Source organism: Ptychodera flava, chromosome 4, assembly GCF_041260155.1.
Source record: "Ptychodera flava strain L36383 chromosome 4, AS_Pfla_20210202, whole genome shotgun sequence".
NCBI classification, from domain to species: domain Eukaryota; kingdom Metazoa; phylum Hemichordata; class Enteropneusta; family Ptychoderidae; genus Ptychodera; species Ptychodera flava.
This window is the reverse complement of record NC_091931.1, coordinates 6101916-6121758: the sequence shown is the minus strand read 5'-3', so window position 1 is coordinate 6121758 and position 19843 is coordinate 6101916. Positions and strand designations below refer to the sequence as shown.

Genomic DNA, 19843 nt, shown 5'->3' with positions numbered 1-19843 from the left:
TCATCTACCGGTATATATAGATCATCTGTCTAAAATTAAGAACATTATCGACGATGAAGGGATTAACAGTGTACTTGTACTGGGTGATTGGAATACGGATCCGGCAAGACCCTTCGGAAAGGAATTGGACAGACTCTGTTCAAAACAGCAGTATATCCTTTCAGACTGTTTATTACTTCATGACACAACGAATCATTTTACCTATGTGAGCGAGGCACACCATTCAACATCGTGGCTCGATCATTGTGTGTCAACATCGTCAGCCCACGCATGTATTGATTCTGTAGAAATTTTATACAATTTCATCGCCTCTGATCACTTTCCACTTTCAATTACATTTTACATTTGTTGGGTTGGTGGGATCACTCATGATGGAGGAATAAAATGTCGGATTGAGACAAAGCACACCAGACTTGTCTTCACACTAAAATCGGAGGACATGCCACATCCTGGTAATGTATTTACAAAATGTACCTCATGAGGGTGCTATACACATTTATCGGTACCATCTACTACAATGAGTTTTCACAGCTGTTGGAATGAGATTACAAAGAATGGATATTCTAACACCCCCACTTAATCTCATTCCGCTTGTGAAAAAGTTTACATGACATGAAAAATATGCATATTTTCAATAGAAAATCTTGTATTCTCCGTTGATGCCATGTTACATTTACGACATCAGAATGCAATTATCCAAAAACATAGTCTCTGAACTTTTCCAGCTTAAACTTAGTTGCTGGCTTAGTCAGTATATCAGCCACCATGTTATTGTAGGACAATACTCCAAGACTATTTTGCCACTAGCTAATTCATGGCGAATGAAATGGTAACGTATCAATATGTTTTGACCTTTGATGGTTTACTGGGTTTTTGGCTAAAGCAATTGTGCCCTGGTTGTCCTCAAAAATCAAAGCAGGCACTTTATGTGTGATACCAAAATCATTGAATAAGTGAATAAGATAAAGACATTCTTGAATAGTTGCTGCAAGTGCCATATACTCTGCTTCACAGGAGGACAGGGCAATAGTTGGTTGCTTCTTAGACTTCCAAGAAATAAGAGGACCTGTATTAGTTAGACTAAAACAGTATCCACTACACTACGTCTATCATCTGTACATGATGCCCAATCTGCATCACTGTAACCCATTAATGTAAGACCATCATCACATTTCTTGAAACACAATTGATAATCAAGAGTACCCTTTAAATATCTAAACACATGTTTAACTGCCATCCAGTAAGCTTTGAATGGTTTTGACAAATACAGTGACAGCTTGGTTACAATCCAACACAAATCTGGTCTTGTACATATCATTGCATATATCAGACTGCCTACAACCTCACAATATATTCTAGCATTAGCTAGTGTTTCGTCAATACACAGAAGCTTTTGTTCTGAGGGATTAGACCTTGATTTACATTCAACCATTTCGAATCTTTCAAGTATTTAACACAGATACTTCTTTTGGTTCATTTTAACAACACCATCGCTTTGTTCAAAATCAATCCCAACAAAATTAGAAAGTTTTCGAAGATCTTTCATTCTAAACTGAGCTTTCAGCATTTGTTTGACACTACACAATAAAGTATCATTGCTTGCACCAATAATAAGATCATCTACCCAAGTGTTACAACCATACCATCATCAACCTGTTTTGTATACAAACATGGGTCAACGGAACTCTGTATGTTATCATTTTCAGATAAGTAATTGTGTAACATACTATTCCAATTTCTCCCTGATTGTTTCAAACCGTACAAAGACTTGTTCAATTTACACACAAGTTTACTTTCACCTGTATTTGGAATTTCAAAACCTTCAGGTTGCTCCATATATATTTCACAATCAATTGGAGCATTAAGGTATGCAGTTTTAACATCCATTTGATGTAAAATCAAATCATACTGTGCAGCTACTTGCAAAAACATACGCAATGAAGTCATTCTTGCAGTTGGAGCAAAAGTTTCATTATAATCTACACCCTTCATCTGACTATACCCTTTTGCAACGTATCTCGCTTTGTAAGTTTGGGAACCATCCGAACTTTCTTTAATAGTGCAACGTATCTCGCTTTGTAAGTTTGGGAACCATCAGAACTTTCTTTAATAGTATACACCCAACGACCCCCCACTGCTTTTCTACCCTTTGGTAAAGCAGTCAGGGTAAATGTGTCATTTTCTTTCAGAGAATTCATTTCTTCTTGCATAGCAATTTTCCATTGTTCAGAGTCTGGCGCTCTGATTGCTTCTGAATAACTCTGAGGAAAATCAGAAATCCGGTAACAATAATCAACACTAGACATTGCCTGATCATCTTCAAAATCAGTAACATAATCACCTAGATATGCAGGGGGTTTTCTTACTCTGCTAGGGTACCTTAAATTTCTGTCAAACGACTGTGGATCCGCAATAGCTTGGTCACCAGTTTCTGACATTTCAGCCCCATCTGAATTTAACTCAACTTCATCACTACGTGGTTTCAGAACAAATCATCATCAGTATTCAAAATCTCAGTTTGAACTTTCTCATCTTGTTTCTTACTAGTAGTACCTTTCGTAACGAATTTCACAACTCTGTGTTTCATGACTTTGCCCGTTTCTGGATAGTACACCAAATATGCAGGACTACCCTTGTCATATCCTACAAAGATACCCTTAGTACACCGTGGATCTAATTTCTTCTTTTCATAACTATATGCATAGCATTCAGAACCAAATACTCTCATGTTAGCTAAGTTTGGTTTTCGACCAGTAAAGGCAAAGAATGGCGTCTGATCAATACGCTTATTGTAACACCTGTTACGTATGTATGCAGCTGCCATTACTGCATATGGCCACATGTCTTTGCAAGATTGGCCTGAATAAGTATTACTGAATACTGAATAAGTATGGCCTTATTCTATTCTTCCTGAGAAGCGACTTGTATGCCCTTGAAAGGAACTCTGATCCATTGTCTGATCTCATAGTTTTTACATTTCCCCATGGAGCAGAATCTGCTAAAAATTGCTCTGTGGCAGCTAAAGTATCACTCTTATATTTCAGAAAATACACAAACATCAAACCTGAGTAATCATCTGTGAAAATAGCTGCGTACCTGAAATTTTCATTAGATACTGGATCAATAGGCCCTGCCAGATCAGTATGAACCAACTCTAATGGGACGGTTGAGCGAGCACGAGGACCTCTATTTCGACTTTTTGTCATTTTACCAAGTGCACAAATACTACAATCATCAGGTTTAGAAATATTGCCAATGACTTTCATACCATCAACAAGTTTTTCAACTTTTAAGATATCGTCATGGTTACAATGACCAAGTATTTCATGCCAACTCTGTAAATCGTTTGCATAGTTAACATTATCAGAAGTAACACTATCAGCACATGTTGGAAGATAGTAAAGTCTTCCATGTTTCTCAATATCAAACTTCATACCATCCCTGTGAAGTAATTTTGCAGAGTTAGGTTGAAATATTACACTTGCACCTTTTTCTGTTGCTGCCTGTACTGAAAATATGTTCTGGGGATATGATGGAATATACAAGGCATTTTTCAGTAATGCATGGATGCTTCTGCCATGAACATCAACCAACGGAATACTCACATCACCTCTCTTGAGTGCTACATTATTAGATTTCATACCATTTGCTAGCTCAATATAGTGTTTTTCTGGTTTAAATGATGCATCATAATTTATAAATTTGGACTCATCAGTAATTATATGTGCAGTGGCACCACAATCTACCAACAACATATCATTTTTCATCTTACTCATATCTCCAGTGTACATATAGCATGAAATGCAAAAGAATGTTCATCACTTGACCCTGTTACTTGTTTAACTGAGTCTTTGCTTCTACTGTTCCTGTCTTTTCCCTTTTTACGACACGTCTTGTCCGTGTGGGAAGAGTTTCGGCAAAAACTGCACCACTTACTCGGCTTCTTCTCACACTTCCTAGCCCCATGGCCCTGCTGACCACATCTAAAACATGTGATATCTTTTGTAGTTTTAGACGACATTTGACATGCAGACTTGTTAGCGGCTTTCATGATTGAATCATCAGGTAGGGTGGAAGATCTAGCCCGTTCAGTGTCCTCAAAACTTCTCAAAGCTATCTTGAATCCTGAAAATGTCTGAGTCTTTTCACTTTGGGTAACAACTACAACAAATGGCTTGTAGCTGTCGGGCAACCCTTTCAATACCATAGCAATCAACAAGCTGTCTGTAACAGTTTCACCCGCATCTCTGAGTGCTGCTGCAGTAGTCTCGGCTCGAATGACATAATCTGTGGCAGTTTCATTTGGTTGCATGACCAAGGATGTGAGTTCTGTATATAATGAAATAACTCTAGGCTTGCCTGCCCCAGCATAATGTTCTTTCAATATCTTGAACGCTTTACGACCGTCATTCTCAGCATCTCTCATGACTAAAGACAGACTTTTATCATCCAAGAATTGAATTAATTCAGCATAAACTTCTTCATTTTTAGATGCATCTACCTCCGTTAAGTCTGGTGTCATGACAATGTCCTTGAGTTTCTGCAGTTTCAAATATCCTAGAAACTTTACCTTCCATTGCTCAAATTTTCGCTCATCTCCATCGAAAAATAATCTTCCATAACGCCCATAAACAGCTGTACTGGGCCCATAACCTGTTGGGTTGGTGGGATCACTCATGATGGAGGAATAAAATGTCGGATTGAGACAAAGCACACCAGACTTGTCTTCACACTAAAATCGGAGGACATGCCAATATCCTGGTAATTTATTTACAAGAATGCACCTCATGAGGGCGCTATACACATTTATCGGTACCATCTACTACAATGAGTTTTCACAGCTGTTGGAATGAGATTACAAAGAATGGATATTCTAACAATATTGATGTACTTCCACGTTTGGTAAACGCTGGTAGCAATACTGAAACTCCATCTATAAAGAATCATGTTATGTGGGATAAGATTAATGAAAATGATATTAAGAGGTTTAAGAACATTACTGATTACAATCTTAGTTATATAAATATTCCGGTTGAGGCTTTGCTGTGTAGAAATCCCGACTGTGATAATCAACATCATCAAGATTGTAGCAATATATTTGATGAAGAGATTAATTGTGCTCTATCAAATGAAAATAAAACCCGGGGCGATGGGCTTGAAAATTCACTTCCATGCAAGAACACCAAAAATTTCTGGAAGACTGTTCGCTCAATTAATAGTACTCCTTCTACTCTGTTGTTGTGTGTTGGAGGTTGCTCTGGACAGATTGAAATTACTGAAACCATTACGCCCCCTAACTAAATTCTGTAAAAAGTAACACAAATGAGGATGAAGTAATATCATGGCTTTCTTCACATAATAATCTGGAAAATGACCACTCTGTTAATGTTGCAGAAAATCCGTGGGTCCTGATGACCTGGCTAGCGAGCACTATAAATATGCCAGTGATAGGCTACATGTTATGCTAGCTCTTATTCTTTCATCGTTTCTGTATCATGCGTTTCTGCCACAAAGTTTCATGCAAACTGTCTTGGTGCCACTTATCAAGGACAAAACAGGTAATATGAGTAGTAAGGATAATTACAGGCCTATTGCCATTTCTACCGTCTCTTCAAAAATCCTTGAAATCATTATCGTAAATCGTTGTACAGATTATCTGAGTTCACATGACTATCAATTTGGGTTTAAACGTGGACACTCCACCGATATGTGTATTTATCTCATGAAGGAAGTGACCAATTATTATCTCTCGTTTAATAGTCCTGTTTATTCATGTTTTCTTGATGCCAGGAAGGCATTTGATCGCGTCAATCACTGGACGTTGTTTAAGAAACTGATTGACAAGGGTGTCCCTAAGTACATTGTTCGTCTTTTGATGATGTGGTACCGCACTCAACATTTCTATGTTCAATGGGGAAATACAAGATCTTTATTTTTTACTGTAAGTAATGGTGTACGCCAAGGCAGCATTCTTTCCCCGCAACTCTTTAATTTATATATGGATGATTTAAGTGCCCGTCTGAAATCCTGTGGGAAGGGATGTAATATTGGTGGTCAAATTATCAACCATCTTATGTATGCTGATGACCTAGTGCTTCTTTGTCCCTCAATTAAAGGTCTACGCGAGCTTGTCTTAATTTGTGATAGATGTGGTATTGAACATGACATAATTTATCACCCAGAGAAATCAAAATGTATGTATTTTTTGCCTAGAAAAAGTTCGATTAGAGTTGAAAGCCTACCACCTATTAAGCTTGGAACCACCTGTTTAAATATCGTCAATGAACATACGTACTTAGGTTATATCATGACAAATAATTCACTTGATGATTGTGCTATCAGGCAGCAAACTAGATGTTTCTATATTCGTGCAAATGTTCTGCTCATGTGAAGATTTCACTCTTTAGAAGTTTTTGCACTAACGTGTATTGTTCTCAGCTGTGGACTTCTCACACAAAAAAGAGTCTAAACAATCTTAGAGTGGCGTATAACAATTCCTTCAGAATTTTGATGGGGTATGCTCGCGACTGCAGCGCGAGTGTTATGTTTGTTTCACATACAATTCCTACTTTTGAGGCCTTGAGACGTAAAGCAATGTATAATTTTCATGAACGTTTAAATAATATCGAAAATGTGCTCATTTTAGCGCTACTTAATTCTGATGCTCTTTTGCATTCAAAGCATATTTTAACGTATAGAAATCTTCTGTACTTTTAATCATTTTCTCTGTTTTTTTGGATTTTATGTTCTTTCTGTTTTTGATGTATGGCATAACATACACAATTTAGTGTTTTGCTTTTCATCCTGAAATAAAGTTATATTATTATTATTATTTACCAGTTACTGGCATACTGATTATAAACCTTAGACATAATCCTCAGGAACCCCTGAACAGCAAAGAATGTTGCTGAGGATACAACAGTACGATATCAACCTGATATACCCCTCAGAGAAGCAGATGCAACTTGCAGATACCCTGACCCGTGCCTATTTTAGAATTAGTCAACACGTAGGTTACAAGCAGAACAAGAGATGGGTAACATAGCACAGAGTTTACCAATGTCAGATCCGAGATATCGAGATGTACAGGGATATATGCAGAATTACAAGAAGGTATAGACCCTGATATTTGTGATACAGAATTGGTTCCCTGAAAGCAAGACTGATTCTCCCTGTCAAGCAGTACCATATATTCATGTTCATGGTGAGCTGAGCGTCCGGAATTGAATTATCTTTCAAGTCGAAAGCACAGCCATTCGTAAGAGTCTGAGATGCGACATGCTTCATCGCATTTATTCCTTGTACATAGGCATAGAAGGATGTTTAAGAAGCGCTAGATAATATTTTATTTGCCCGGTATGAATGCTGCAGTTAAAGACTACATAGGGAAATGTGATGTATGCCATGCGGTGGTAATGCATCAACAGAAGGAAACTTTAATACTCTATGAAGTTCAAGTGCAAGCATGGTCCAAAGCTGTTATTGATTTACTCTTATACGATAGTAAAGACTACATAATTACAGTGGACTGTTTCTTCAACTACTTGGAGATCGAATATGTACCTGATACCACAGCTAAAACCATTGTGAGGAAACACAAGACGCTCTTTGTATGAAATGGAATACCAGACATATGTATATCAGACAATGTACCACAAACAACAGCAGAGGAATCCAAGATGTTTGGACTTTGGGCACAATGCATCATCCCAAGGATGTCTACAAAAGCCAAATCAGATCATTTCCTAGCAATGCTTGATTTCAGAAATACTCCAACCTAATGTATGGACACCGGCCCTGATCAGAAACGTATGAGCAGAAGAACAAAAACTTTGCTGCCAACTAAAAACAAGCTTCTCACACCAGCTATATAGCTTGCATTAAAGAAGGCAACAAAACGGATTATGAAGAGTAGAGTGACACAAGCCCATTACTACAATAGAAGAGCTCAAGATCTACAACCTCTACAGCCTGTAGATGTAGTAAAAAATCAGAAAGATTGGAAGAAAGCGGAAGACAACAAATATGTTACCATCCAATCTATGGAGTGACAACTGAGAATGGCAGAAGATGTAGCCGTAATCGCAGATTTTTGAGGAAAATCCAAGAGACACTGCCTAGTACAGCACACTCTGATATCACAGATGAAATGTTTAATCCTCATTCTATTTTGTATTCCCAGCAAACATAGATAAAAAGGTAGTAATGAAAGAATGCCATGAAGTAGGTCGACACAGGTGTATTTGTCATTTAGGAAACTAAAAGCAGTTTACTAAACTCAAACGAGGGTGAAATTGGATATATCTGCCAGTTCTCAGATTCATTTACTACCAAGAAGGACAGTATTGCTATATTCACCCCCTAACAGCACTGTGAGCTAATACAACAATGGTCATGCCATCCCTCAGAAAATTTGATTAACATAAATTCAAATACATTCTGAGTTCAGAAGGCGGTACATGAAATGGAATGATCACCACCAGCCAGGGTATAAGGACCCTGTGTGGATCCTGAGCAGGAAATAAACCATAAGAAGGTGCCGGTGAGCCAATTGAAAGAAAGTCATTCAGAATTAGCCTATATTGTGACTACTTTGGTCTTGAGTCTGCGCTGACAACATTATTAGCCTTTCCGGCAATGCTACGTATGATTCATGAGTACACAAAGACTAGATTGAAGCACTGGCTTTAGTAATCGTGTTTACTGTGCTTTTACACTTAAATATTTTTTTCTGTATAGCTATAGTCATCGTTCGTACCATGAATAAATATACCTCGCCATTTTACTATATAGACATCTTTTCTATTTTACTAGGAAACTGAGATACTAATTCAGAGACTACTTTGTTCAGTGCAACTGTAACTCAGTATTGATCTCATGATTGATTTCATTTTCACTTGTGCAATTCCAGGGGCCAAAGTGAAGACTAGCATAGCTAATGCAGTGCTGGTGAAGGGCCTGCCACCTGACAATCTTGTGGACTTTTAGTTTTGGAACAATGACTTTATTTTTGTGAAACCAATGTATGGTGGAGTAATCTTAACTTGATTGACTGTCATCTATTTCATGATTTCCAAAAAGATAATCTAGACAAATGTTATAAATTCAGTAAAGCTATCACTCAGCAGGACTCTTTAATTAGCAGCAGCAGTCACTTGGGTCATCGCTGCCGAAGAGTTCTCGAGCAGAAAAATATGACTCCAAAACTCCTAACATGTGAATATGTGCGCAATAATGTCAACAGCAATTAGTCCGTGGGCTAGAGGGGGTCTACGTGCACCCCCCCCCCCACAGGATAACAAACCTGTATTTTCAGAACCCTTGGGATCCCTAGAATACGAAATGGAATTTTAAGGGAAAAATATAGGGACGCAATGGCTGTTATGGTCAGTTTTGAAGGGTACCGAAAAATCACGATTTTCCAAGCCAAATACATTTTCGTCAAATCTGTCATCTTGTAAGTCATGTGCTGAGCTCACTTTTTAACATAACCTCACTTGTTTGGTATCATTAGAAAGGGAATTTATTCTTCTTTAATGTGACATATTTCACTATGCAATATCTTCTACAGTTTTTATCAAATATAACAAAAACTTACCCTTACCCCAAAATTTAACATTGCAAATTACAGTAAAACTCAAATTCTACCAATTTTTTAGCTAGGCATAATAAAATATGCAGTGCTTTGTCTGAATCTCTTTTATTGATACAGGGACATGTCAGAAATATGAAATAGACTTTTAACAGAAAAAATATTGGGAATCTACAGCTGTAACAGTCATATTTTGAAGGGTACCGTAAATAACAGTGTTGCAGATTTGCGTGCATTTTTGTTAAAACTGTCTTCTTATAAGTTATTTGCTGAGCTTGTTTTTGAATATAACCTGGCTTGTTAGGTATCATTAGAAAGATAATTTACTAATCTTTGAAATGACGTATTGTAACATGCAATATTTTGTGTAGTTTTCATGATATATAACCAAAACTTACCCCATACCCCAAAGTTTACATTGAAAATTTCAGTCATAGCTAAAACCAAATTCTACCATTTTTTTAGCTTGACACAAAAAATCTGGCCGTTTTTGCTATGAAATCTGTTTTATTTGGTACAGGGACATGTCAGAAATATGAAATAGACTACAAAAAGAAAAAATATTGGGAATCTATAGCTGTAACAGTCATATTTTAAGGGTACTGCAAAATATTAGTGTTGCAGATTTGCATGCATTTTTGTTAAATTTGTCTTTTTATAAGTCATCTGTTGAGTCTGTTTTTGAATATAACCTGGTTTGTTAGGTATCATTAGAACGATAATTTACTAATCTTTAGAATGACATATTGTAACATGCAATATCTTCTATAGTTTTCATGAAATATGACCAAAACTTACCCCATACCCCAAATTTTCATTGAAAATTGCAGTCATAGCTAAAATCAAATTCTACCATTTTCTTTACCTAGACATATAAAATCAGGCATTTATTTGTATGAAATCTATTTCATTCGGTAATGGGTCATGTCAAAAATATAAAATAGACTTTTAACAGAGAAAAGATTGGAATCTGTAGTTGTAACAGACAGATTTTGAAGGTACAGCAAAATCTCAGTATTCCTGACTTGCGTGCATTTTTGTTTAATCTATCGTCTTTTAAGTCATCTGCTGAGCTTCTTATAGAATATAATGTAAGTTGTTAGGTATCATTAGTAAGATTATTTACTAGTCTTTAAAATGACATATTGTAACATGCAATATCTTGTACAGATTTTTATGAAATATGACCAAAACTTACCCCATACCCCAAAATTTACATCGAAAACTACTGTCATAGCTAATGTCAAATTCAAGCAATTTTTTACGCAGACATAAAAAATTAGACAATTTTTGTATGAAATCTGTTTTATTTTGTACTTGGCCATATCAGAAATATGAAATGAACTTTTAACAGAAAAAATATTGGGATTCTATAGCTGTAACAGCTGTATTTTTAAGGGTACAGCAAAATCTCAGTATTCCTGATTCGCATGCGTTTTTGTTAAATCTGTCATCTTATAAGTCGTCTACTGAGTTGTTATTTATTATAACTGGGTTTGTTTAGTATCAGTGAAAAGGTAATTAAATAGTCTTTACAATGACATATTGTAACAGGCAATATCTTGTATACTTTTCATGGAACATGACCAAAACGTACCCCATACCCCAAGGTTTATATTGAAAGTACTGTCATAGATAACGTGATCAAATTCCGTGAATTTTTAGCTAGACATGATAAAAATAGCTCTGTTCGGTATTAAATCTGTTGTACATGGTACTGGGTCATGTCAGAAATGTGAAATAGACTTTTAACAGAAAAAATATTTGGACTGTATAGTTGTAACAGCCATATTTTGAAGGGAAATGCAAAATCGCAGTACTGCAAACTGGCACCTTTTTTGTTAAATTCTTCTTCTTTTAAGTCATCTGCTGAACTTATTTTGTGACATAACCTGGCTTGTGAGGTATCATTAGTAGGGCAATTTATTCTTCTTTAAGATGACATATTGTAATATACAATGTCATTCATAGTTTTCCTGGAATATGGTCAAACTTTACCCCATACCCAAAAAGTTCAAATCGCAAATTACGGCTTATCTTAAATTCTACCATTTTTTGCTGCACATTATACAAAAGGCAATTCTTGTTTAAAATCTGATTTATTTGTTACAAAAGTATGTCACAAGTATAAAATTAACTTTTAACGGGAAGATGATACAATTTAGTAGCCATTTGGATCATTTTTGGAGGGGGAACCCATATATTGCAAATGTATGTGTTTCGGCAAATTTGCCCTGATACCTGGGTACCCTTCCAAATATGATCCAAAAGGCTACAAAATCATATTATGTTCCTGTTAAAAGTTAATTTCATATTTGTGACATACTTTTTTAACAAAAACACAGATTTCATAGATTGCATACAAGCATTGCCTTTGGTATATAAAGTTAATAAATTGTAAAAAATGGTAGAGTTTCAGATTTGCAGTAATTTGCTGTGTAAACCTTGGGGTATGGGGTAAGTTTTGGTCCTATTTCATGAAACCTAAACAAGACATTGCATTTTACAATATGTCATTTTAAAGACTAGTAAATTACCTTTCTATTGATATCTAACAAGCCAGGTTATGTATTGATACAGGGACATGTCAGAAATATGAAATAGACTTTTAACAGAAAAAATATTGGGAATCTACAGCTGTAACAGTCATATTTTGAAGGGTACCGCAAAATAACAGTGTTGCAGATTTGCATGCATTTTTGTTAAAACTGTCTTCCTATAAGTTATTTGCTGAGCTTGTTTTTGAATATAACCTGGCTTGTTAGGTATCATTAGAAAGATAATTTACTAATCTTTGAAATGACGTATTGTAACATGCAATATTTTGTGTAGTTTTCATGATATATAACCAAAACTTACCCCATACCCCAAAGTTTACATTGAAAATTTCAGTCATAGCTAAAACCAAAGTCTACCATTTTTTAGCTTGACACAAAAAATCTGGCCGTTTTTGCTATTAAATCTATTTTATTTGGTACAGGCACATGTCAGAAATATGAAATAGACTACAAAAAGAAAAAATATTGGGAATCTATAGCTGTAACAGTCATATTTTGAAGGGTACTGCAAAATATTAGTGTTGCAGATTTGCATGCATTTTTGTTAAATTTGTCTTTTTATAAGTCATCTGTGGAGTCTGTTTTTGAATATAACCTGGCTTGTAAGGTATCATTAGAACGATAATTCACTAATCTTCAGAATGACATACTGTAACATGCAATATCTTCTATAGTTTTCATGATATATAACCAAAACCTACCCCATACCCCAAAATTTACATTGAAAATTGCAGTCATAGCTAAAATCAAATTCTACCATTTTCTTTACCTAGACATATAAAATCAGGCATTTATTTGTATGAAATCTATTTCATTCGGTAATGGGTCATGTCAAAAATATAAAATAGACTTTTAACAGAAAAAAGATTGGAATTCTGTAGTTGTAACAGTCATATTTTGAAGGGTACAGCAAAATCTCAGTATTCCTGACTTGCGTGCATTTTTGTTTAAACTATCGTCTTTTAAGTCATCTGCTGAGCTTCTTATAGAATATAATTTAAGTTGTTAGGTATCATTAGTAAGATTATTTACTAGTCTTTAAAATGACATATTGTAACATGCAATATCTTGTACAGATTTTTATGAAATATGACCAAAACTTACCCCATACCCCAAAATTTACATCGAAAACTACTGTCATAGCTAATGTCAAATTCAAGCAATTTTTTACGCAGACATAAAAAATTAGACAATTTTTTGTATGAAATCTGTTTTATTTTGTACTTGGCCATATCAGAAATATGAAATGAACTTTTAACAGAAAAAATATTGGGATTCTATAGCTGTAACAGCTGTATTTTAAGGGTACAGCAAAATCTCAGTATTCCTGATTCGCATGCGTTTTTGTTAAATCTGTCATCTTATAAGTCGTCTACTGAGCTTGTTATTTATTATAACTGGGTTTGTTTAGTATCATTGAAAAGGTAATTAAATAGTCTTTACAATGACATATTGTAACAGGCAATATCTTGTATACTTTTCATGGAACATGACCAAAACGTACCCCATACCCCAAGGTTTATATTGAAAGTACTGTCATAGATAACGTGATCAAATTCCGTGAATTTTTAGCTAGACATGATAAAAATAGCTCTGTTTCGGTATTAAATCTGTTGTACATGGTACTGGGTCATGTCAGAAATGTGAAATAGACTTTTAACAGAAAAAATATTTGGACTGTATAGTTGTAACAGCCATGTTTTGAAGGGAAATGCAAAATCGCAGTACTGCAAACTGGCACCTTTTTGTTAAATTCTTCTTCTTTTAAGTCATCTGCTGAACTTATTTTGTGACATAACCTGGCTTGTGAGGTATCATTAGTAGGGCAATTATTCTTCTTTAAGATGACATATTGTAATATACAATGCCATTCATAGTTTTCCTGGAATATGGTCAAACTTTACCCCATACCCAAAAAGTTCAAATCGCAAATTACGGCTTATCTTAAATTCTACCATTTTTTGCTGCACATTATACAAAAGGCAATTCTTGTTTAAAATCTGATTTATTTGTTACAAAAGTATGTCACAAGTATAAAATTAACTTTTAACGGGAAGATGATACAATTTAGTAGCCATTTGGATCATTTTTGGAGGGGGAACCCTATATTGCAAATGTATGTGTTTCGGCAAATTTGCCCTGATACCTGGGTACCCTTCCAAATATGATCCAAAAGGCTACAAAATCATATTATGTTCCTGTTAAAAGTTAATTTCATATTTGTGACATACTTTTTTAACAAAAACACAGATTTCATAGATTGCATACAAGCATTGCCTTTGGTATATAAAGTTAATAAATTGTAAAAAATGGTAGAGTTTCAGATTTGCAGTAATTTGCTGTGTAAACCTTGGGGTATGGGGTAAGTTTTGGTCCTATTTCATGAAACCTAAACAAGACATTGCATTTTACAATATGTCATTTTAAAGACTAGTAAATTACCTTTCTATTGATATCTAACAAGCCAGGTTATGTCAAAAATCAAGCTCAGCAGATGACTTATAAGAAGACAGATTTAACAAAAAAGCAAGCGAGTTGGCAATACTGTGATTTTGCGAGACCCTTCAAAATATGATTGTTACAGCTGTAGAGTCCCAATATATTTTCTGTTAAAAGTCTATTTCATATTTCTGACATTCCCCAGTACCAAATAAAAAGATTTCATATAAAGCATTGCCTTATTTGTTATGTCTAGCTAGAAAATTGGTAGAATTTGACGATAGCTACGAAAGTAATTTTCTATATAAACTTTGTGGTATGGGGTAAGTTTTCGTCATATTCCATGAAAACTATATCAGATATGGCATATAACAATATGTCATTTTAAAAAGTAGTAAATTAGCTTTTTAATGATACCAAATAAACATGCTTATGTAATAAAATAAGCGCAGCAGATGACCTACAATGGGACAAAGTTAACAAAAACACATATGAGTCTGCACTGCTGTGATTTTGCAGTACTCCACAGAATAGGCCTGTTACAGCTGTAGATTCCCAATATTTTTTCTGTTAAAAGTCTATATCATATTTCTGACATGTCCTTGTACCAAATAAAATAGATTTAATAGCAAAAACGGCCAGATTTTTTGTGTCAAGCTAAAAAAATGATAGAATTTGGTTTTAGCTATGACTGAAATTTTCAATGTAAACTTTGGGGTATGGGGTAAGTTTTGGTTATATATCATGAAAACTACACAAGATATTGCATGTTACAATATGTCATTTTAAAGATTAGTAAATTATCTTTCTAATGATACCCAACAAGCCAGGTTATATTCAAAAACAAGCTCAGCAGATAACTTATGGGAAGAAAGTTTTAAAAAAATGCATGCAAATCTGCAACACTGTTATTTTGCGGTACCCTTCAAAATATGACTGTTACAGCTGTAGATTCCCAATATTTTTTCTGTTAAAAGTCTATTTCATATTTCTGACATGTCCCTGTACCAAATAAAACAGATTTAATAGCAAAAACGGCCAGATTTTTTGTGTCAAGCTAAAAAAATGGTAGAATTTGGTTTTAGCTATGACTGAAATTTTCAATGTAAACTTTGGGGTATGGGGTAAGTTTTGATTATATATCATGAAAACTACACAAGATATTGCATGTTACAATATGTCATTCTAAAGATTAGTGAATTATCTTTCTAATGATACCCAACAAGCCAGGTTATATTCAAAAACAAGCTCAGCAAATAACTTATAGGAAGACAGTTTTAACAAAAATGCACGCAAATCTACAGGACTGTTATTTGCGGTACCCTTCAAAATATGACTGTTACAGCAGTAGATTCCCATATTTTTTCTGTTAAAAGTCTATTTCATATTTCTGACATGTCCCTGTACCAAATAAAATAGATTTAATAGCAAATACGGCCAGATTTTTTGTGTCAAGCTAGAACAATGGTAGAATTTGGTTTTAGCTATGACTGAAATTTTCAATGTAAACTTTGGGGTATGGGGTAAGTTTTGGTTATATATCATGAAAACTACACAAGATATTGCATGTTACAATATGTCATTTCAAAGATTAGTAATTATCTTTCTAATGATATCTAACAAGCCAGGTGATATTCAAAAACAAGCTCAGTAAATAACTTATAAGAAGAGAAATTTAACAAAAATGCATGCAAATCTGCAACACTGTTATTTTGCGGTACCCTTCAAAATATGACTGTTACAGCTGTAGATTCCCAATATTTTTTCTGTTAAAAGTCTATTTCATATTTCTGACATGTCCCTGTATCAAATAAAACAGATTTCAGACAAAGCAATGCATATTTTATTATGCCTAGCTAAAAAATTGGTAGAATTTGAGTTTTACTGTAATTTGCAATGTTACATTTGGGGTAAGGGGTAAGTTTTGGTTATATTTGACAAAAACTGTAGAAGATATTGCATGTTACAATATGTCATCTTAAAGAAGAATAAATTGCCTTTCTAATGATACCAAAAAAGTGAGGTTATGTTAAAACATAAGCTCAGCAGATGACTTACAAGAAGACAGATTTGACGAAAATGCATTTGGCTTTGAAAATCGTGATTTTGCGGTACCCTCCAAAACATGACCATAACAGCTATTGCGTCCCTATATTTTTCCTGTTAAAATTCCATTTCGTATTCTAGGGATCCCAAGGGTTCTGAAAAATACAGGTTTGTTATCCTGTGGGGGGTGCACGTAGACCCCCTCTAGCCCACGGACTAAATAGCTATTTAAGTTTGTGCTGAAAAAAACACTGATGTTTGATGAACAACATGTACATACAGTTTGCTTTTATGTAATGTACATTTTAAAACTGTAATATCAGATACACATGTAAACAACGATACACTTATCAAGTAGGCCCTACAGCAATGAATTTTCTACAACATTATATATGATGGAATCTCCTAATGTGCTAAAACCACGAGCAATTACGCGGTATGGAAAATTACTGTACCATATTTCGGTAATAGATGGAAATTTTGATACAGCAAACATGATATAGCTGTCTCTCCGGAAAAAAAATCAAGTATGCAAGCTAACGATTGGATTTTTGCATTTCTGCACAGTAAATACAAACTGGGGCATAACTGACACTCTACATATTAATCAAGACCTACGCTGCGATTAGCATATCAGAGAACACAAACGTCAGCGTCTGGTTTTCATTTCCCCGTTTCGCATCTAAAAGAATTAGTATATACATAAAAAAATTGTTATAAATTATCATTAGATAACTGAGTTGCAATCACGTACCGCATGTGTTAAACATTAAGGATGATCATGTGTGTTATAGCTGAGTGAAAAGAAGGTGGAAATCGAGCAAAGCTGCCGTACGAGCTGGGAGATTTTAAAACGTCAGACCATTCAACCCTCCGTACGATTGACTCATTCATCGTTTCCATATGTATGAAAACATAGCCGCTATTTTCCCTGCACTTAAGAAAACATGAAAAATGGTATCGCAGGTGGTGGTGAACGCAAAGGTGGAAATGAATTCAAGAAACGTCTCATTCGTGAACCTACTTGTGGCAATTTCAGCTGTTTGACAAATCCGTAAAACGACTTCGATAGGCGTATATGATCAATTGCTTTAAACGAAGCAAAAATTGCACTCTGTGACATAAAAATAACTCTAATAGAGAAACATACCATGATGTTGATTTGATTTCGTAGTGTCCAACCTGTATACCGTCTGCACAAAGTGTGAGTTGTTGTATGTTGTTGCTCTGTCTTGCAAATGCCTTCGTCGGGGGCGGGCTTGCCTTTATATATGATTTGGATGTGAGGGCGCAATTACAGCAGGCTGACCAAATCGAAAGTGAAACAGTCAGATTTTGTGGAAACTATGGAATTTTTGAATATGCTCAGGAGAGGAAAACGAATTTCATCCAAAAATGACCCTAACACCATACTCTTAAATAAATTGAAAGAAAACGAATTTCATCCAAAAATGACCCTAACACCATCTAAATATAACAGGAGATCGTAGAATCTTAAGACAGTGAAGCTTACAAAGGCACAAATTGCTGAATGTCTTCGTCTAAATACCTTTGAATTCCAGAGTTTTCGTTCATAAAAAAGTTCCCTTCTGTCTTTGTGTTACATAATCTTTCGATATCCTTGGCTACTAAATTTTGCCACTTTCATTTTGATAGCTCGAAAAAAGGCGGAATTGATAAGTGGTGGTTTCAATATGGTGGTTTTCATAGAGTATACAACAACAGATTTACAATGACATGTAATTAGCGAACGGATCACCATTACCGGCGTGAATCTTTGCACGGTTAAAACTGCTACGCATGGATTTGCATGGCATAATAATGACATTCTTTCAGTTTGTTATAGTGAGAAAATGTATCTGAATACAATGTTGTGGTAACTGTTCATCGTGCCGCTCTCTTTTGGGACTTATGCAAATGCAAATGGGGGCGCCATTCAATCATGAAGCTCATGAGGGAACAAGATGGGTCAATTCAATTCAAATGGATGGTCAGCACAGTTCTCGAAAAGTGTACAACGCCATTAGGCCAAATACGTATTCTTGCGTACTTCCGAACGTTTTCCGGAAAAAAGTTTATCTTGAATTTTTCCACCTTTGACAATATTCTGTCGCAAAAGCGTGCCATGACGTTTGCATGAGAAAAAGTATCTCATTACGGTAGTCATATCAGATGTATTTCACTACAGGAACGCTGACGAACGATCTTTCATAGTGTTCCAAACATTCCATTGGTGAGCCTTCGTCACTGCATGTCTTATCGTAAATTCGACGAAGTCATAAGATAGTCACATAATTAAATATTGTTTTTATAACTTTGTTTTGTCGTAAACCATATCACTAACGTATTCGAGAACAGCTTTTTTATCGGATGATAGGTGTCGTCTTCTCGTCTTCCTCTGAAAGGAGATCTCGTAGTCTGACAGTTGGCAATCATTTTTATAAGTAGCAGGCATTAAACAATTGAAAAAAGCAATGTCAAATTAACATAGGGCTTTTTCAATGTCAGAAAAGTGTGCGACTGCCTCGCAGTCAACAATTTGAAGCTCATGAATTTTTTAAGGGGGGGGTTAAAATTCAGGTGATTAGGTGATATCTAGGGAATGGGGTGATCTTAGGAAAAGAAGTATTTTAGGGACGGTCTCAGAATGTCGCATGAGTTAAACAAGCGAAATATATTCGTTTACGGGGGGAGGGGTTTTACCTTCATTCAATTAATGAACTTCACTTCCGCACTTTTATTTTTTGATTGCAAGTTCTATTTACATTGTGTATTACAATAACAATAACAGCACAATCGTACGAACAAAGTTTGCTGTAACTATTTCCAACTCGTTGTGTCATACTGACAGCTGTCAAACAAAAATTTGATCGATTGCTTGACGATGTAATGTGGTCATGGAAACATATTCTTCAGTATATATATACGTAGCTATAGCAAAGTGCTACATTGAACTCTCAGGCAGGAATCAGCATTTCGCACTTTTGAACTATCGTTTGGGGGAGGGAGTTTGATGTAAACGAAGAAATTTTGTTTCATGAACTTATGCGACAAACTGAGAAGGTCCCTATTGTAAAGATAACAATACATGAAAGTGTACGTACAATTAAATTTATAAAAATAAAAATATGGCTAAATCTTTGTCGAATTTTTATTGGGGTTAAACAGGGGTGTTACTTCGCCCCTTGTTTTGGAACATGTTCACACA

At 35.2% G+C, this 19843-nt stretch overlaps 1 protein-coding gene across 1 annotated transcript in view; it reads right to left on the bottom strand.

Annotated features, from left to right (window-relative positions):
- Window positions 1–17870, bottom strand: part of LOC139130789 (interferon-induced protein 44-like) — a 164618-nt gene extending 146748 nt beyond the window's left edge. Inside the window, exon 1 of the mRNA XM_070696580.1 lies at window positions 17786–17870. Within this exon, the coding sequence (XP_070552681.1) occupies window positions 17786–17788 (3 nt within the window). The 5' untranslated portion in view covers window positions 17789–17870. The remainder of the gene's footprint in view (window positions 1–17785) is intronic.
- Window positions 17871–19843: the final 1973 nt, after the last annotated feature.